Consider the following 21,246-nt stretch of genomic DNA (forward strand, 5'->3'; position numbering starts at 1 on the left):
GCAGAGGTCACAGAGGTCCCTTCTGGTGTGGCTACAGTGGCCTCCCAAGTTGCAGCTCCTACACCATTTGATCAGATTAATGCAGCCAACTTGCCCGCCTTATCTGCTGAGGAGCAGAATGGAGTGTGGACTCTTCTTCAGAAGTATGCCTCTGTCTTTTCCACGCATGGCGGTAATCTAGGTTGTACTGACCTAATAGCACATGAGTTTCCTCTTGTAGATGACACGCCCGTCCGATATCGCTACAGGCGCATTCCACCCTCAGAGTATGAGCTGGCCAAAGAGCCAAAGATCAGTCAGCTGCTTGGTGCTCAGGTCATCAGGGAAAGCAGCAGCCCCTATGCCTCACCCATCGTGCTGGTTAAAAAGAAGGATGGTAGTCTACGCTTGTGTGTAGACTACCGCCAGCTTAACAGCAGGACCAGAAAGGGTGCCTTTCCTCTTCCTCGTATTGAGGAGTCCTTGGATGCACTGACTGGGGCCCGCTGGTTTTCCACAATGGATTTAGCCAGCGGGCACAATCAGGTGCCAGTCGCAGAGGCTGACTGATACAAAACTGCCTTCTGTACTCCTTTTGGATTGTTCAAGTGGAACCACATGCCTTTTGGGCTGTGTAATGCGCCTAGCACCTTCCAGCGCCTCATGCAAAGGATTTTTGAAGACCAGCAATGTCGGTCCTTGCTTTTGTACCTGGACGACATTGTGGTTTTCTCCTCCACCTTTCAGCAACATCTGGAGAGGCTGGAGTTGGTGCTACAGCGGTTGCAGCAAGAGGGCCTGAAGGCCAAGCTGTCAAAATGCTCCTTTTTCCAGCAAAAGGTGCGTTATTTGGGGCATGTCATTTCGGCCTACGGCGTATCCACTGACCCAAGTAAAGTGGAGGTGGTAGCCAATTGGCAACCCCCCACTACCATCATGGAGCTGCAGTCTTTTCTGAGGTTCGCCAGTTACTACCGGCATTTTGTATTGGGGTTTGCCAAGCTGGCTGCCCCTCTATGCCGGTTGGTAGCAGAGCTTGGGGGTTCCAAGTCCAAACGGTCAGAACGTAGGGTGTCCGAGCATTGGAACGATGAACATCAGCAGAGCTTTGAAGCCCTAAAGGCCAAGCTCACAACAGCACCTGTGCTTGCTTTTGCCGATTTTTCCCTCCCTTTCACCCTGGAGGTGGATGCTAGCTATGGGGGCTTGGGTGCTGTACTCTCCCAGGAACAAGGAGGCAAGGTCAGACCCCTAGCATTTGCCACTTGAGGTTTGAGGCCAACAGAGTGTAACTCAGCTAATTACAGCTCCAAGAAGTTGGAGTTGTTGGCCCTGAAGTGGGCCATGACCGAAAAGTTTCGGGATTACTTGCTTGGTCACCAGTGTGTTGTCTTCACAGACAATAAACCCTTGAGCCACCTGTTGTCGACTAAGCTGGGTACCTTGGAGCAGCACTGGGTAGCCCAGCTGGCTTCATTTGACTTTGAAATCCGATACCGCCCCGGCAGGAATAATGCAAATGCGGATGCCTTGTCCCGCATGCAGATTTCCGGACCATGGTTCCGGTGCTCCCAAAGCCTCTGCAGCAACCCTTACAAGCTTCATGCCCAGAAATCCACCAGGCAGTGGTTAGAGCCCTGCCTCAGCATACCCCATCAGATATTGGCACCCTTCAACGGGCTGATTCAGTCATCCAGTCAGTTCTGACATTCTGGAGACGGGGACGGCGCCCAAGCCGGGAGGAGCGCAAGCAGCTGTCTCAACCAGCCTTGGTGCTCCTTAACCAGAGGGATCGCTTGGTCGAACAGGCTGGGGTTGTGTATCGGCAGATCAGGCAGGGCGGAAGGGGAAGTGGTCCTTCAAGTGCTACTGCCTGCTGCCTTTAAGGATGAAGTTCTCACTGAACTCTATCAAAAACAAGGCCACCAAGGGGTGGGTAGGACCATGGAGCTGCTTAGGGAGCGTTGCTACTGGCCAGGAATGTCTGCTGAGGTGGTACGATGGTGTCAGACCTGTGAACGGTGTCAGGTAGCTAAGGATTCTGGGCCTCAGGACCATAGCTTCATGGGGCATCTGTTAGCCTCAGAGCCCAACGAAGTCCTAGCCATGGATTTTACTCTGCTTGAACCAACCAGTAACGGGCTGGAAAACGTCCTCATGCTGACAGATGTTTTCAGCAAGTACACTCTTGCTGTTCACACTTGGGACCAAAGAGCCGCAACTGTGGCTCAGGTGCTGGTCACAGAGTGGTTTTCTAAGTTTGGTATGCCATCACGGATTCATTCCGATCAAGGCAGAAGTTTTGAGAGTGCTCTCATTCGACAGCTCTGTGGATTGTATGGCATCGAAAAATCACGCACTACTCCGTACCATCCAGCTGGGAACGGTCAGTGCGAACGGTTTAACCGCACTCTTCATGATTTGTTGCGCACCTTGCCACCATCTTAAAAGCACGACTGGCACTCTTGCTTACCCCAGGTGCTGTACGCTTATAACACCACTCCCCATCAATCAACAGGGGAAACACCCTTCTTCCTTATGTTCGGGCGGGAACCTAGGCTCCCAGTTGATTTCTTGTTGGGGAGAGTGCAGGACCTGATTGGTAGGACGGCCGATGACTGGGTGCAGGAGCATCAGGCTCGGCTGCATCTGGCTGAAGGTTGCTGCTCAGCGCTGGAAGCAAAATTATGATCGTACTGTCAGGACTGAGCCATTGGTGGAGGGCCAGCTGGTGCTGGTACGAGATTTTGGTGGGAGAGGTTGCCATAAAATTGGTGGAACCCGGTGGTGCACAGAGTAGTAAGAGCTCCCTGTTAGGAAGGACCTGTGTATACAGTGGCGCCGGCAGATGATCCTGCTAAGGTCAAGCGGGTCCATTGCACCCTATTAAAAGCCCTTGCTGGAGTTGTACCTCCAAATAGTGATGCTGCGTCCCCTCCCCTCTCACCTGACCAGACATCTGCAAAGAGTGGCTTGTCAGATGAGGCTTTAGATGACTTGCTGGCCCTGGTAGGGGAAGTCACTCCTCCACATTTTGAGCCTACCAACGAAGGTGCCCAGGCTGCCCCTGGGGTGGCTCTTCCTGTGGTGGCAACAGCAACCTTGCCCTCCGTTCCGGCAGCGGCTCTGCCACAACAAAGAGAACGCAGACTACAGACAAGGTAGTTAATGACAAACAACCCACAATAATACTGACAGACACCCATCTGTAAAGATGGCAACTCATAAACAAAGTATGCTGTACTGGTGAAGAGAAATGTGACCTACACTGACCTACACTCAGAGAGTTAGAAATTCCAGTCATGTTAGCAACAATTCAGGTTCTCCGTGTTCACAGAATCATGTGTGGCGATATACTGCAAGGGGGTTTAGTGTTATAAAATTTAGCATGTAATATCGAACCAGTCAACACCACCTTAGGAGTTTTGCCCAAGGAAATAGTTGAAATTAACAATACCTACCAACAATAACTGCAAGACACTCATTCCATTATACACTCCATTATACAACAAGGCAGGAGACGTGGTTCCACTGCAAAACAAAAGAATGTACTTCATTAAACCAATATCTTTAAAATACCATAAAACACCATTCATACAGGGAAGGGGAACCTTATTAGGGCTGAGGCCTACCAGTGGAGAATCGAGTTGAGGAGGGGAGTGAGGAATCCCCCCCCCAAAAAACAAAATCACCCCAGCCACACACATGCACACTTAGTGTGTTTATGAACTTTACATTGCGAATTTAATCAGTCTAATATCTGAAGCCACTTTGAGTTGGCAGTCTGGAAGTCCGAGCCCCAAGCCCAGTCAACAATGAGGTGCGATCAGCCTTCCACAGCAGGATCTGGGGAAATGGTTACTTGAAGTGCCCCGTTGCTGGGGTTTTGAGGTTCCTGCATTGAAGTCTGCCAACAGGCTTATTCTTCTTGCTGTACCACTGTCAATTTGGCTCGCAGGAGGTCGATGGCTAGTGCAGGTTGATGAGGGGTAAAAATAGCAAATAAAAGAAACTTATGTTTATGCGTTGTTTGATAAATTTAGAAGCCACTGATGTTGACCAGACAGAACAAAAGCTTCAAAAATCTTCAAACGAGCTAAGCTGGAAAAAAATAAATAAATAAAAAGGGAGCTGCTTTCAAAGGCACTTCTGTTCTTAACTAATTAACTACAAAAATAGAAACGCTGGTGAATTTTGTGGGGTCACCAGAACTCATGAAAGTACTACAACACGTGGAAACAAGAAAAGAAGTAAGAGAAGTGATAGAGACGAGTAAAGGATGCTCAAGCCCCGAACACACAGTTGTCAAAGTTTTTATATCTCAGGGAATGTCGGGTGTGTCATGGGCGTGGGCTTCAACTTGAGTTTGTTGTTTTCTTCATGGCTATCCCATCAGACACTTACCCTGGCAGTTAAAGCAGTAGACCTGCTTAATGTGATGACCTGGGCAGCACCTTGTAATCCTAAAATAAAATCTTCATAAAGATGATGAACTCTGATAACAAGGTGCATTGCTGGAAAATGACAGACCTAAAATAAAACAACTATTGTTGCTGTTGTTGTTGCTGATGAACTGTGGGTCTGTGTTTGTTTTTTAGCACCTCTGATTGGAGCGATACACCTGAGACTGAGATGTCATCATCTGACACACAAGCAGGTGTGAAAACATGAAAGCTGTGTGTGTGTGTGCGTGCGTGTGTAGTGGAACTGTTCATTGCTATAACACACAGGCAATATTTAGTGAACATGGATGTATATGGAGATGAACTGGTGCTCTTTGTTCTGTCCATCTGACCACATCTCTGCATTCACACCAACACTGTCTCTTTTGCTGTTCACTGATGAAAACTACAAACTACTACAAGTTCAACAAACATTGACACAGACATTGATATGACTTGAGCCTGTTGAAAGTGCAGACACAAACTGCACCACTGCCGGTTTTATTAGATGTTTCACTGATAAAGCTCAGGTCACATTTACAAGTTTTCAGTGATGACAAGTTGCAAACTAGAGCAAAGTGTTTTAGCTGAGAGCAACAAGTTTAATGTTCAGTCAGGTGACTCTCAGCCCTCATGAATGACAGAGAAATACGGTATTGATGAGGCTTTTTGTGACATTTTAAAGGATAAAACTGGTTTTATTCTAGATTTTTCTTATTGTCATTAAGTCTTTTGATAACAGCAACAACAACAAGACTTTAGGCTGTCTGTCATCATTTCTGGCCTGTCTGTGGCTCTCAACCCACCAGCTCCTACTAAAGGTCTAACTCTTTGAAAACAGCTCTTCATTTTATTTAATTTCCCTAAAAAACTGGTCACTGTAGTTTGTAACAAATGGGACTCAAACATTTGTTAGGGACTGTTTTCAGTGGTGGATTCATCTACACTCTAGTGACTGTCTCTAGCACCAGGACAGAGTCAAAATGAACTAATGTGTGTGCTCATGGTAAAGAAGGATGTCACCCAGTGAACAGTATGGCTCACTGATGTGTTTTCAATAGTTGTTACAGTGGAGCTGTATGATAAAGAAGCTAAACCAGGTTTTGAACACACACACCATACTTGTTTGTAGATACATTCGTTGTTTAATTTTCATGGGATTTGTTGACAATAAGGAAAATGTAGGATATCACCAGTCATATCCTTTAAAGACATTTGCGTTTTAGTGCATGATCACAAACAGAGAGTCATTTGAGGCCCACAGCTCACTTCAGGCAGACACACACAGAGACTGGTGTACTGCTCCTGGCCTTTTCTCACAATTTTCGCTGCCGCCATGATGCCAGCTGGACTTTCAGCAGGATAATGCTCCATGTCACAAAGCTAAAGTCCTCTCAAACTGGTTTCATGAACATGACCTGAATCCAGTAGAACCTCCGACATGTGGTTGAACAGGAGATTGGCAGTTTGAAGGTGAAACAATCAGGGGCGGGCTGGGGTTGAAATTCAGCCCGAGAGCTTAGTTTGGAGAGGCCTTTCATCGGACGCAAGTGGAACTGTCATTTTAACATGAATACTTTATTTGCAATATAAAAACAATCCAATGATATACATGATTAGGAGGGGCCGATTGTATCCCCCGTTAATATGCAAAATATTAGTTTGACATTACGTTCCACTCTGTGCCACCTGCGGCTGCAAGGACAGGCTGTTGCGGTACACTGATGCTGCATTTTATGGGGTAAAAAAACGTTGTCCCACCGGCCGGGAAAAGACCGGCCGTTCAGGAAATGATGGCCAGCCCTCCCTTGGATACAGGTGTGAAGACTGAGAACCTGAACTGTTGCTGTCATGACTGGAATTTCTAATTAAGGTTTGTTTATGAGTTGCCATCATTACAGGAGTGTGTGAGGTTGTGTGTCTGTCACTTCCTCATTTAGTCTATTATTGTGGAGGATTTGTCATTATCTGCCTTGTTTGTAGTCTGTGTTTTCTTTCTCTAATCTTTGTTTACTTGGACCTCTACTGATCCCTGATCAGACCAGCATTTCTTTTTTCTGTTTAGTACACAACTTATCTTATACCATAGAATTAATAAAGTGAAAACACAGTGATAGGAAGAAAACCACAGGCTGTATTGTGTACAGTCAGAAAGCTTCAGTGGCAGACACAGAGAGACTCTGCAGAGATTAAAGGATCTATGACTGGAGAACAGTCTGTCTGTGGATTACAACATTCAGTGAAGACAGTTACAACAACATCAGTAGATACAGTTTATGCTTACAACATTAACAGATAGAGGATGAGAACAACAACATTTCTTTGTTTGGTCAGACAGAGACCTCTTCACTCCAGTGACTCAGCAACAGCACATACACACAGTTTTTCTCTACAGTACATTGGCCTCACAAGAGTGAGGCTGCAATATCTTCAGTGTGACAATGAGTTTTACAGATTTTCGAAACCAGGGGTAGAGAAAGGCATAGATCACAGGGTTTAGACAGGAATTAAAAAGTATCAGAAAAACTATTAACACCTCAATTGAGGAGCTGACCTCGAGGATATAGCCATTGAGAGAGACACAGTAATACGGACAGTAACACATGAGGAACACAGCAACAAGGACGCGCATGAGAGCGCATGGCACGAGCCTGAGACACAGCCACCACAAACACTCGTGCATACAGAACAATGATGGCAGTAATGGGGATGATCTCACCCCTGCTCTTCATCCTATACACCGATGACTGTAGATCCACACAGCCCAACTGTCACCTGGTAAAATATGCTGATGACACAGTTCTCCTGTCTCTGCTGTCAGGCCCCTCACAACACCACGGATCGGTTCTCCAGGAGTTTGTAGAGTGGTGTGACAGCTCATACCTGGAACTGAACATCAGCAAAACCAAAGAGATGGTGGTGACCTTCTCCAAGAAGCAGAGGGATCTGGCGGCAGCAGTCACCACCACCATCCATGGGAAGCCAGTGGAGCTTGTTGAGGAGTACAAATATCTGGGCACCATCTTTGACAACCTGCTGAAATTCTCCTCCAACACAGAGGAGACTCTCAGGAGGTGTCAACAGCGACAGTACCTATGGAGTTAAATTTGCTTGAAATTCAGTTCCACAAATGATCGGCCTTGCAAAATAGTCTTGACTTTGAATGCATTAAGATTTTATTTCATTTTATAGAGAAGGTAATTTCCTTGCCTTAAATTTTACACATTTTGATGCACTGTATATCCAATATATGTATTTATTTGAACAGCATAGGACAAGAGCCTTGTGAACTTACGCAAGAAAGCCACTGACCTTAATGTTTACTGTTTAAATTAGTGTGTCAAGAGCATCACCTAGGAAAGCTTCTTGGGGGACTTCATTGTTCACAAGGTCAGCCATGGAAGAACCTGGATGTGGGTGATTGGGAGAAACATGGAATATGAGTTGCTCAATCATGGAGGCTGCTGCTCTGTGTTGAAGTCAGAAGGTCGTAGCTGCTGCAGTCGCAGGAGTCCATGCATCATCAAAAAAACAAACCAAAAGCAAACTGTCCCACCAGTGAGAGAAGAGGTTTCAGAGAGTGATGAAGATGCAAATGATGAAAGTATGATAGACAGAGTGAGGGAGGAGGAAGATCAGTGTCCAAGAAAGAGACTGTGGGGAGAGATAAATAAGCTGGATAAGAGAGGACTTTGCTCAGAGAGCTGTGCAGCTTCTCCTTCTCCTCCTCCTCCTCTCTCATGATGAACACCCTGGAGGAAGCTGAACTCTGCTTTCCACAGCTCCTCAATGCCTCCTGCAAGAAGCACACACGCCCTCTCTCTGAGGCAATGCTCATTTACATTCTGCTGTCCTCCATCTCTCTGCTCACTGTGGCTCTCAACTTGCTGGTCCTCATCTCCATCTCCCACTTCAGGCAGAGACAAATGTCTTAGCATTGATGTTATATTGCTGTAGTGAGATTCAGAGACATAAGTGTCCTCTGAACATTGCACCCTGCTTTTTAATGACACATTCACTATTTAGATATGCTGAAGCTTTAGTGTCATTACTGCTTTTATAAAACACATACTTGCTGTTAGTGTTCATAATGTTTACAGTGATGATGTTCTCTCACTGCAGGCAGCTCCACACCCCGACCAACCTCTTCCTCCTCTCTCTGGCTGTATCAGACTTCCTCGTGGGCCTCCTTGTGATGCCATTTCAAATCCTCCTAACAGAACCCTGCTGGCTTCTAGGTGACCTGGTGTGTTCTCTGTATTATCTTTTACCTTTTATCACTATCTGTGCTTCAGCAGTGAACATGGTGCTTATATCAGTTGACCGCTATGTGGCTATCTGTGACCCTCTGCACTACCCCACCAGAATCACTCAGAAGAGAGTTAAAATCTGTGTTCTCCTGTGTTGGGTTTACTCTGTTTTCTGCAGCTTTCTGCTTTTATATGACAACCTGAAACAACCAGGCAGGTACAGGTCCTGCTATGGAGAATGTGTGATTTACATAATAGGAGCTGTTGACCTGGTGTTAGGCTTTATCATCCCCATTACTGCCATCATTGTTCTGTATGCGTATGAGTGTTTGTGGTGGCTGTGTCTCAGGCTCGTGCCATGCGCTCTCACATTGCAGCTGTCACACTGCAGCATTCAGCGACTGTAACTCCTCAGAGATCAGAGCTGAAAGCAGCCAGGACTCTGGGTGTCCTTGTTGCTGTGTTCCTCATGTGTTACTGTCCGTATTACTGTGTCTTTCTCTCTGGTTACACCCTCGAGATCGGCTCTTCAACTGAGGCCTTTATGATTTTTCTGGTACTTTGTAACTCCTGTCTAAACCCTGTGATCTATGCCTTTCTCTACCCCTGGTTTCGAAAATCTGTTAAACTCATTGTCACACTGAAGATATTGCAGCCTCACTCTTGTGAGGCCAATGTACTGTAGAGAAAAACTGTGTGTATGTGCTGTTGCTGAGTCACAGGAGTGAAGAGGTCTCTGTCTGACCAAACAAAGAAATGTTGTTGTTCTCATCCTCTATCTGTTAATGTTGTAAGCATAAACTGTATCTACTGATGTTGTTGTAACTGTCTTCACTGAATGTTGTAATCCACAGACAGACTGTTCTCCAGTCATAGATCCTTTAATCTCTGCAGAGAGTCTCTCTGTGTCTGCCACTGAAGCTTTCTGACTGTACACAATACAGCCTGTGGTTTTCTTCCTATCAACCTCGTCACAAGCAGCACAATGAAACTGTGTTTATTTTAAATGTATTTTCCAATGTTCCAGTGTCAATAAAGTCTAATTTATCCAGACTTCACTCTGAAACTCTTTTGTTTTTCATTGTCAACAAAGATGATCAGTCACCACACTGTCACATGATCACACTACTGTGGTTTATCTACATGCTGAGAATAATGTAGATTATCCCACTTACCACAATGAAATAGCAGCTAAGTTAAAACTCACAGAATCATCGGATCTAAAATGACTGCCCCTTATTACACTGTACCAGATGAAAATGAACTAATACAGAAAAATATTAAAACAGTGTTTTCACTTTATTGATTCTATGGTATAAGATAAGTTGTGTACTAAACAGAAAAAAGAAATGATGGTCTGATCAGAGATCAGTAGAGGTCCAAGTAAACAACGATTAAACAAAGAAAACACAGACTACAAACAAGGCAGATAATGACAAATCCTCCACAATAATAGACTAAATGAGGAAGTGACAGACACACAACCTCACACACTTCTGTAATGATGGCAACTCATAAACAAACCTTAGTTAGAAATTCCAGTCATGACAGCAACAGTTCAGGTTCCCAGTGTTCACAGAATCATGGGATATACTGTGCTCTGAGGAAGGACACAGACAACTGCAGCTTTGACATTGAAAACATCAACATGAGCTGGAAGCAACTTTGGGGATTGGGAGCTTTTTGTTATTACAAAGTCATCAAGGTAAATGGATTCATACACTCACTGAGCACTTTATTAGGAACACCACAGTAATACTGGGCACTTCCTCTCTTTGTTCACAGAACAGCCTCAGTTCTTTCTTTCTTTGCTCCATGTTGACATGATTGTATCACATTCAAGTTGCCAATCTCCTGTTCTACCACATCTCAGAGGTTCTACTGGATTCAGGTCTGCAGACTGTGGAGGAAGCTGAAGTTCACTGAACTCACTGTCATGTTCATGAAACCAGTTTGAGACGACTTTAGCTTTGTGACATGGAGCATTATCCTGCTGAAAGTCCAGCTGGCATCATGGCGGCAGCGAAAGTTGTGAGAAAATGCCAGGAGCAGTACACCAGTCTCTGTGTGTGTCTGCCTGAAGTGAGCTGTGGACCTCAAATGACTCTCTGTTTGTGATGATGCACTAAAACATAAATGTCCTTAAAGGATATGACCAGTGATATCCTACATTTTCCTTATTGTCAAGAAATCCCATGAAAATTAAACAACAATGAATGTATCTACAAACCAGTATGGTCTGTGTGTCCAAAACCTTTAGCTTCTTCATCATACAGCTCCACTGTAACAACTGTTGAAGACACATCAGTGAGCCATACTGTTCACTGGGTGACGTCCTTCTTTACCATGAGCACACACATTAGTTCATTTTGACTCTGTCCTGGTGCTAGAGACAGTCACTAGAGTGTAGATAAATGCACCACTGAATATAGTCCCCAACAAATGTGCTATTTCTTCGTTTTTGAGTCACATTTGACTGAGGGAAATGTGGGCTTGTTGTGATATGACAGAAGTCAAAAGCCTTAGCAAAGTCCTGAAACTGGTGCCTGCTAAATTGTGGCGTTATCAGTCACCAGAATAGTGGGGCCACCCCACCTTTCAAGGATGGTCAGAGCTGAGCCAGGTAAGTAGGTAAGCTCAATCCGCAGCAACTCTCTCCCACGGTCTGTTTGGCGTGGAGTGGGCATGAGTGGCTCCCTGTGGTGACCTGGTTTTGCCATTTGGCAGAGTTTGTAGTGTTCAATCCACTTTTGCAGGTCTCTTCCAATGCCTGGCCACCAGACCCTCTGTTTTGCGAGCTCACAGCACTTGACTTTGCCCATGTGGCTAGCCTTTCCACTATCTCTGTCCTCAGGCTTTTGGGAATGGTAATTCTGTCAAAGCAAGTTGTGGCATATTGAGATAGAGTCTTTCTGCCGCTACAACCTGTTTGCTGGGACGTACTCAGCTTTTGCATTGAATTTCGTCTTTCTCAAGAGTAATCGCTGGCAACAGAGTGGTATTGCATAATTGTCCTTTAGCCTGAAGAGTTGGACCAATGGCTTATGGTCTGTGTGGACAATAAAGCTGTCCAGGCCGCACAGGTACTTAGAGAACTCTAAATGCTCAGATCACTGCCAAACACTCCTGTTCAATTTGGCTATACCTGATTTCAGCACCTGTCATGGTTCAAGAACAGTAAGCAAAGGGGTGTAGTCTTCTCTTGTGGTTTTGAAGGACAATCACTCTTAACCCGTACCTGCTGGCATCAGCACTTACAATCGTTGGCTTGCTGATGTCGTAAAAGTTCACAGCACTCCATGTCCAATCCAAGATGGCAGCCAAGTAAGTCCACTGTGTGTGTGTCAATGCTTGATGTCTGAGTATTTATGGGTGATATTTTTCTTCATTTTGCCTTGAATGTGTATTACTTCTCAAGAACAATATCTTCCAGTCAATCTAGGATTTTTTGGTTGATGCCTTTGATCAGATGTCTCCAGATTAAACTTGGACTACTGAGGCTTGAGGCCTTGAGGCCGAGGCCCAATCCTGTTGGACTGCAGTAACCAGGGAGAAAGAGGAACTTGTTATATCTTTCCAGTGGTGCAGTGGGTGCCTGATTCTCACTGTCTTCCACTGGGATTCGGTCCCTCCTGCTGGATTTTGGATTCTTGGCCTAGTGACAATTTCACCATCACAGGTGACTCATATCTGCAGTTTAAAGGTGACAGAGGTTCTAACAAATCATTTTCTAGTAAGCAAAAATTATGATGTATGGTCATACTTTTACTGTTTTTGTTTGGAAATGTTCAGCCTAACCCAGGGCCTACCAACTCCATGCATTGTTTCTACAATTCCTACAGATTGTAAAAGTAGAACAGGTCTTGGTTTTATACCTTTAAATGTTAGAAGTCTTGTCCCCAAAATGGGTATGATCAGAATTTGGGCAAATACAACATATGCTAAAATAATGGTTCTATCAGAAATCTGGCTTAAGAAATCCATAACTGATGACTGTTTTTATTGATGGTTACAAAGTCTACATAACTGATAGGGTAGGTGAAAAAGGAGGGGTTGTTGAATTGTGTGACTCTTTAAACCTTATGCAACTCATAAATGCACCAACAAGGCCAAATCTGAAGTCAGAAAATAAATGTTTTTTGCTTGATTAAAAGCAAGCCTTAAAGGACATTGACCACAAAAAAATCTGCAGGTCCAGAAAACCTGGATCCTTACCTCTTAAAGATGGCTGCAGATATTATTTCTGAGCCTACTGTGCATATTTTTAATTTAAGTTTCCAATTAAACACAATACCTACAATTTGGAAAGCCACACTCATTCTTCCCTTAAGGTTCTTCTTCCCATTAAGGTGAAGACCCTTCTGAGAACAACTATTGTCCAATTTCCAAACTTTCAGTACTGGCTGAGATTCTTGACTCTCAGGTCAATTTACAGCTGAAACATTTTTTTTATCTGATAATAACATTTTATGTAAGTTTAAGTCTTGTTTTAGAACTGGTCACAGTACCATCACTGCTGCTATGGCTGTCACAAATTATCTTATTGGTGCCTTGTACAAAACAGCATTGTGCCACCTTGGCTTTTATTTTACTTGTGGAAGCCACCTTTCTGCCTGTGATTGATTATGGTGATATACTGTGTATGCATGCAGCTTCCTCCACCTTAAGGAGCCTTATATCATGTTTTTCCACTTATCACGATTTAGTTGGCTGGACATCATTAAGTATTTGTAGACAGCAACACTGGTATTTCTAACTCTGTATTGTGAGCTTCAATGTAAGTCATATTTCTCTTCACCACTTCATCATACTTTGTTTATGAGTTGCCATCATTACAGTAGATCTGAAGTGTGAGTAGATCTTATAATTTTTTGAGTTTACTTAACATAGCTGTTAATTCACTGTGGTAAGTGGGATAATCTACATTATTTTCAGCTTGTAGATAAACCACAGTAGTGTGATCATGTAACAGTGTGGCCCGGATGACTGATCATATTTGACAATGAAAAACAAAAGAGTTGCAGAAGAATGTGACACAAATGTAGAGTAAAGTCTGGCTAAATTAAACTTTATTGACACCGGAACATTGGAAAATACATTTGGAATAAACATCATTACATTTTGATGCTTGTGACGAGGTTGATAGGAAGAAAACCACAGGCTGTATTGTGTACAGTCAGAAAGCTTCAGTGGCAGACACAGAGAGACTCTCTGCAGAAATTAAAGGATCTATGACTGGAGAACAGTCTGTCTGTGGATTACAACATTCAGTGAAGACAGTTACAACAACATCAGTAGATACAGTTTATGCTTACAACATTAACAGATAGAGGATGAGAACAACAACATTTCTTTGTTTGGTCAGACAGAGACCTCTTCACTCCAGTGACTCAGCAACAGCACATACACACAGTTTTTCTCTACAGTACATTGGCCTCACAAGAGTGAGGCTGCAATATCTTCAGTGTGACAATGAGTTTAACAGATTTTCGAAACCAGGGGTAGAGAAAGGCATAGATCACAGGGTTTAGACAGGAATTAAAAAGTGCCAAAAAAACTATTAACACCTCAGTTGAAGAGCCGATCTCGAGGGTGTAACCAGAGAGAGAGACACAGTAATACGGACAGGAACACATGAGGAACACAGCAACAAGGACACCCAGAGTCCTGGCTGCTTTCAGCTCTGATCTCTGAGCAGTTACAGTCTCTGAGTGCTGCAGTGTGACAGCTGCAATGTGAGAGCGCATGGCACGAGCCTGAGACACAGCCACCACAAACACTCGTGCATACAGAACAATGATGGCAGTAATGGGGATGATAAAGCCTAACACCAGGTCAACAGCTCCTATTATGTTAATCACACATTCTCCATAGCAGGACCTGTACCTGCCTGGTTGTTTCAGGTTGTCATATAAAAGCAGAAAGCTGCAGAAAACAGAGTAAACCCAACACAGGAGAACACAGATTTTAACTCTCTTCTGAGTGATTCTGGTGGGGTAGTGCAGAGGGTCACAGATAGCCACATAGCGGTCAACTGATATCAGCACCATGTTCACTGCTGAAGCACAGATAGTGATAAAAGGTAAAAGATAATACAGAGAACACACCAGGTCACCTAGAAGCCAGCAGGGTTCTGTTAAGAGGATTTGAAATGGCATCACAAGGAGGCCCACGAGGAAGTCTGATACAGCCAGAGAGAGGAGGAAGAGGTTGGTCGGGGTGTGGAGCTGCCTGCAGTGAGAGAACATCATCACTGTAAACATTATGAACACTAACAACACTGTCACCAATAGAAGTATGTGTTTTATAAAAGCAGTAATGACATTAAAGCTTCAGCATATCTGAACAGTGAATGTTTCATCAAACCAGCCGGGTGCAATGTTCAGAGGACACTTATGTCTCTGAATCTCACTACAGCCGCCCCCAACAATTAAAACTGGTAAGTTCAAAAGACTCACATAAGGAAAGCACACATTGTAATGTCTTCTGATTTTTGTCAAGGGTCAGGGACAGCAGCATTAAATAAGCATTTTTATATTATTATATTTTATATTATTTATGTAATTGATGAAAGCTAATGTAGAAATTGACTTGTAATTCATTACAAATTCTGGCAAAAACCTCTATTAGTGTTCTTGGATGATTACAATAGAGTGCATAACATATATGAAAAAAACATCAACAAACTTAGAGTAAGAACTTCATAATTACCTTTATTGAACATTAAAAACTATCCATTTCAACAATTGTAATAACCACCAATATCACCAGAAAGGTGTATAAAAATGTAATGAAGTGATGAATTAAATAACCAGTTAAATTAAAAACTATATAGCTGTATATAATGAGACAGTGGAAATAGGAGAGGATGGAGGAGATATAGAACAGAATAACCAAAGGCTGGACAGTGTTATGGCCATAGGTATTAAAAATATACTTTTTAATGCTGTATATAGTGCACATAATGTATGTGTACTGTATGTGTCCATAACACTTCACAAACCTGCAAACCTTGTTGATTTTCCTTGGAAAATTGCAGAAAGCTTGGTAATAATACACAGTTAACTTACAATCACCTGAATGCTGATTGCCACTGATAGAGACCCTTGTGAAGGCTGTTTTCTCTCTGTCTTTCTCTGCAACCTCCACCTGCCAATAGCTGTTTGTGAAGTCCAAGGTGCTAAACCAGAGGGAGCCTGCCAGTGCATCCAAGGCATCATCCACTCTGAGGAGGAGGATAACAATCCTTCACAGCTTTGCTGTTCAAGCAGCGATAGTCAATGCAAAATCGCCACTCCCCATTCTTTTTCTTCACAAGAACAACAGGTGAGGCCCATGGGCTGCAGCTTTCCTCAGTCACCCCATCCATTAACACGGCTGCCACCTGCTTATCAATTTCCTCCTTTTCTGGAGAGGTTCGATAAGTATGCTATGTTATGGGGGAATGATTGCCAGTCTTAATATGATGCTTGATGAGGGTGCATTTGCCAGCTACTCCCTTTGACATGTTGAATATCTTGTGGTGTTCTGCTAACAGGGCGGCCAACTGTGCTTTCTGCTGCTGACTAGCAGGAGATTCTTCAGTGCAGAGGTGTCAAACCTTTTCCACAAAGGGCCATGTGGCTGCAGGTTTATGTTCCACCCAATCAAGAGCACAGAGTTTGACCAATTACGACTGAGATCAGTTGATTAAATGAGTCAAGTCTAGTGTGCTGCTGCTTGGTTGGAACAAAACCCTGCAGCCACATGGCCCTTTGTGGAACAGGTTTGACACCTGTGCTTCAGTGGATGAAACAGCAGAGGCTGTTTCGACAGGAGCATGTGGGAGTGGCACAACCTCAGATTCATCCACGGAGAACAACTCCTTCAGATGCATGCCCTCTCTCAGTGTAATGTCCTGATTTAACACACCTGATGTAACCCCTTTCTTCACAGATGTCACTGATCGTATCTGAGTTTTTGCATATAGAGATTTTAGTAGTGATATTAAGGTTAGAATGGTTGAGCTAGAAAATAAGCGCCACACAAAACCGTCCTTTGTAAAAATCTTCCCACAGTCTTACTGGTTGTAAAAGGAAATAAGGATTATACCTTGTGGTCATTTGGAACAAATGTCCCCTAGGGTAGTTGTTCATCTGGAACAGTTGATTTCACTTCCCTCAATGCTGCCCCTCACATAGGAGGTGTGTTGCTGCTCTTTAGTGTCCTGTATCAGTGTATTACTGGTAGGGGGAATAATTACATCTTCTGTCAGGGAGCCCATAGAGAATGTAACTGATGTCTGGGCTGCTACATCAGCTACATCTCTTTTCCCGACTGAGTGGCTGTGTCCTCCCTCTTAGGGGAGAGGAATCGCACTCCTTGTCATGTCTGTGGATTCTCATTTAAGGAGCTCCTGGAAGGTCGAGGGCCCTGCCAATTCAGAGAGGGAGTTCTATTGTCCGAGGACGCCCAGGAAGGTGGGCCTGCCTCTCCTCTCTGTTCATGCCAACGATCTGGTGAGCGCCCTCTCTGTTCCCATGGGTGGCACGACTGCCCTGTTCCCCACAAGCACAGTGACATGATGGGGGAGAGGCTTTACATTCATCTCTCCAGCCACTGGGTCTCAGGTGCTTATTTCCTTCTGTCATTTGCCTCATTTCCACCCTCATTTCTCTCATGTCTTCAGTAAGTCTATCTATGGCTCTGTGCAAACTTCCTCCATCTGATATCGAGTGTAGCATTGTAGCTGCACCACTTCCAGGAGGAGTGTGGCTGACTTGTGAGTTGACATAGTCCATTTTCAGAGTCTCTCTAGCCATTTCACATCGGCCGGCAATGATCAAGGCCTCTTCCAGGTCAATAGCCCCCTGCTCATGGCATTTAGTTCACAGAGTGGGGTCGAGCCCAGCCAGTAACCTGCAAAATCTCACCTCTCTCTGGGCTATCTCACTGTGGTGGGGAATCCTCCCCTACTCTAGGTGGAGCTGCTGAGTGCAGCCTTGAGCCAGTCCCTCCTAACTCCTCCTAATCAGGAACAAGTTATATAAGACACCTGTGATCTCTTGTCTTTCTCTTTGCCTCCTGCTCTGTTCCTGCTGTGGCTGTCCAGGTGCTGCATTGCTTGTGAGAGGTTTGATAGTAGCTTTTAACACCCTGTGGTTCACCTGCACTGTTGCTGTTTTGCCCCTTCGTTTGCCCCTTAGTTGTCTTTAGTTGCCCCTTTGTTGGACTTTAGTTTAGCCTTTGTGTACTTGTTTAGATTTAGCTTTTGTGTTTAGTTTTGGCTGGTAGATTTAGTTTGACCTTTTGTTTTTGACTTTTGCCTTGAGTTTAGGCTTCTGTTCTTATTGATTTCTTTTGTTTGAATTTACTCCTGGCCAACTGTGTTATTTTGTATTTTTGCTTGGCTGATAATTGTTTATCGGGTTATATTTGCTTTGCCATCATTGTTCATTTGCTTGCGATTAAATTTTGTTTTGAGATTCTTTTCCTTCTAGGTGGAGTGCTACTGTGGAGAGGCTAGGCACCTGTGGTGAGGGCCCTGCACTGCATTGCATGTGAGTTAATACACAGGGACACTGTAGACTGCACCATTTGCTGTGAGGTTGCTGTGAGTTTGATTTGCTGCACCAAGGGTGAGTAGTGGTAGCACTCCTGGCACTCCTTTTTGTGTAGTCTGCCTCTCTGCATGTGGCCTCTGCCTTGTGTTTTTAACTTGAATTTTAAAATCGTAAATATATTGTTCTTTTAACTCGATTGTTGAGGCCTTCCTCCTCTTTTAGTATATAAAATAAAATAAAATACATTTTAACTATTTCATTCAGTTGCTGGTATTCTTTTCACCTTTCCTTCTTTTTCAGCAGTTCTCATCAGTTCCAGTCTTTTTTGTTTTGTGATTATTAAATACATTTATAAATCTTTTAACCTGTGTGTCTTGTACATTTACTAAGAAGTTTATGCTAGGAATTTCCTGGGGTGAGAGTCCCCAGGTGGCGTTGTCGGTGATTTCAATCCTCCCCTTAGTGCCCCTCGCCACATCACCATTACCTGGGAAGGCTTCTTGCACTGACTTGCTTATACCTACAGCATACACATCCAAGGTCTCCCCCAGAGCACGGGGTGGGCAGCAGGAGTTCAAACCTGATGCCGCTGGTGAATGGTCTCTCTCAAATGTGACCACACATTAGTGGGTGTCACAGTTGCTTTTTTACAGAATCTGCTGAGCAGGCCAGAGATTCTCCTGTGCAGAGAATCATCCTGCTCCAAGCCAATGGAGACGCTAGAGGCACAACAAAACTTTGGATGTTTCTACAGTACTCAATGATCTGGAGTCACTGTTTGACCTTCAAAAACAGTCGAGACCTGAAAAATAACATGGTGACCAGAGCACTGCAGAGTTAATGAAGTTAGTTTTGAAACTCAGAGTGTCACTGTAGAGTTAAATGTGCTTGAAATTCTTCTTCTATGCCTATGAGCCAATCCCAGCTGACTATGAGTGAGAGGAAGGCTACACATTGGCCTGTCAATCGCAGGGCTGACCCCAGACCTGGAACCCTCTTGCTGTGAGGCAACAGTGCTAACCACTGCCCTGTTTGAAATTCAATTCCACAAATGATTGGCCTTGAAAATGATTAAATCTTGAAAGTTTTGAATTTGAATGCATTAACAGATTTTAATTCAGTTTTAATGTAGATAATTTCGTCGCCTTAAATTTCACACATTTCGATACGCTGTATATCCAATGGCTGTATTTATTTGAACAGATGAGACAAGAGACTTGTGAACTCACGCAGGAAAGCCACTGACCTTAATGCTTACTGTGTGAGTTAGTGTTTCAAGAGCATCTTCTTGGGGGTCTTCAGTGTTCACACGGTCAACAATGGAGGAACCTTGATGTAGGTGATTTGGAGGAACAACTTCTCATGCATCTTGGAGGACACTGTGGACATGAAATATGAGTGAACCATGTTCAGACCCTCAATCATGGAGGCTGCTGCTCTGTGTTGAGGTCAGAAGGTTGTAGCTGCTGCAGTTGCAGGAGTCCATGCATGATCAAAAAAACAAACCAAAAGCAAACTGTCACACCAGAGAGAAAAGAGGATTCAGAGAGTGATGAAGATGCAAATGATGAAAGTATGACGCACAGAGTGAGGGAGGAGGAAGATCAGTGTCCAAGAGAGAGACGGAAAGACGGGACGGAAGGGAAGAGGGGAGATGTGGGGAGAGATAAATAAGCTGAATGAGAGAGGACTTTGCTCAGAGAGCTGTGCAGCTTCTCCTTCTCCTCCTCCTCCTCTCTCATGATGAACACCCTGGAGGAAGCTGAACTCTGCTTTCCACAGCTCCTCAATGCCTCCTGCAAGAAGCACACACGCCCTCTCTCTGAGGCAATGCTCATTTACATTCTGCTGTCCTCCATCTCTCTGCTCACTGTGGCTCTCAACCTGCTGGTCCTCATCTCCATCTCCCACTTCAGGCAGAGACAAATGTCTTAGCATTGATGTTATATTGCTGTAGTGAGATTCAGAGACATAAGTGTCCTCTGAACATTGCACCCTGCTGGTTTGATGAAACATTCACTGTTCAGATATGCTGAAGCTTTAGTGTCATTACTGCTTTTATAAAACACATACTTCTATTGGTGACAGTGTTGTTAGTGTTCATAATGTTTACAGTGATGATGTTCTCTCACTGCAGGCAGCTCCACACCCCGACCAACCTCTTCCTCCTCTCTCTGGCTGTATCAGACTTCCTCGTGGGCCTCCTTGTGATGCCATTTCAAATCCTCTTAACAGAACCCTGCTGGCTTCTAGGTGACCTGGTGTGTTCTCTGTATTACCTTTTACCTTGTATCACTGTGTATTCCTCAGTAGTGAACATGGTGCTGATATCAGTTGACCGCTATGTGGCTATCTGTGACCCTCTGCACTACCCCACCAGAATCACTCAGAAGAGAGTTAAAATCTGTGTTCTCCTGTGTTGGGTTTACTCTGTTTTCTGCAGCTTTCTGCTTTTATATGACAACCTGAAACAACCAGGCAGGTACAGGTCCTGCTATGGAGAATGTGTGATTTACATAATAGGAGCTGTTGACCTGGTGTTAAGCTTTATCATCCCCATTGCTGCCATCATTGTTCTGTATGCACGAGTGTTTGTGGTGGCTGTGTCTCAGGCTCGTGCCATGCGCTCTCACATTGCAGCTGTCACACTGCAGCACTCAGAGACTGTAACTGCTCAGAGATCAGAGCTGAAAGCAGCCAGGACTCTGGGTGTCCTTGTTGCTGTGTTCCTCATGTGTTACTGTCCGTATTACTGTGTCTCTCTCTCTGGTTACACCCTCGAGATCGGCTCTTCAACTGAGGACTTTATGGGTTTTCTGATACTTTCTAACTCCTGTCTAAACCCTGTGATCTATGCCTTTCTCTACCCCTGGTTTCGAAAATCTGTTAAACTCATTGTCACACTGAAGATATTGCAGCCTCACTCTTGTGAGGCCAATGTACTGTAGAGAAAAACTGTGTGTATGTGCTGTTGCTGAGTCACTGGAGTGAAGAGGTCTCTGTCTGACCTAGAAATATTGTTGTTCTCATCCT

The 21,246-nt window shown here is 44.2% G+C and overlaps 4 protein-coding genes across 4 annotated transcripts in view; 3 read left to right on the plus strand and 1 right to left on the minus strand.

Annotated features, from left to right (window-relative positions):
* LOC121199043 (tumor necrosis factor receptor superfamily member 14-like) overlaps positions 1-21,246 on the plus strand; it is a 751,306-nt gene that overhangs the window by 707,170 nt on the left and 22,890 nt on the right. The window lies entirely within an intron of this gene.
* On the plus strand, positions 8,165-9,356 carry LOC121198640 (trace amine-associated receptor 13c-like). The gene is given in 3 exon segments (XM_041062910.1): positions 8,165-8,337; positions 8,544-8,988; positions 8,991-9,356. Coding segments are annotated over 3 exon segments (984 nt in total).
* On the minus strand, positions 14,092-14,946 carry LOC121199228 (trace amine-associated receptor 7a-like). The gene has a single exon (XM_041063728.1). It carries the CDS (start codon positions 14,932-14,934, stop codon positions 14,092-14,094), a length of 843 nt encoding a protein of 280 aa, XP_040919662.1. The 5' UTR covers positions 14,935-14,946.
* On the plus strand, positions 19,957-21,161 carry LOC121198650 (trace amine-associated receptor 13c-like). The gene is made up of 2 exons (XM_041062922.1): positions 19,957-20,129; positions 20,351-21,161. Exons 1-2 carry the CDS (start codon positions 19,957-19,959, stop codon positions 21,159-21,161), a joined length of 984 nt encoding a protein of 327 aa, XP_040918856.1.

This window comes from Toxotes jaculatrix, chromosome 2, assembly GCF_017976425.1.
Source record: "Toxotes jaculatrix isolate fToxJac2 chromosome 2, fToxJac2.pri, whole genome shotgun sequence".
NCBI lineage: Eukaryota > Metazoa > Chordata > Actinopteri > Toxotidae > Toxotes > Toxotes jaculatrix.

What these genes read in the sequence shown, in the direction of transcription:
- LOC121198650 (XM_041062922.1), top strand. Translation starts at nt 19,957, where the DNA reads ATGAACACCCTGGAGGAAGCTGAACTCTGCTTTCCACAGCTCCTCAAT. An exon ending in ATCTCCATCTCCCACTTCAG is followed by an intron (nt 20,130 to 20,350) that starts GCAGAGACAAAT and finishes CTCTCACTGCAG; the next exon opens with GCAGCTCCACACCCCGACCA.
- LOC121199228 (XM_041063728.1), bottom strand. Translation starts at nt 14,934, where the DNA reads ATGTTTACAGTGATGATGTTCTCTCACTGCAGGCAGCTCCACACCCCG.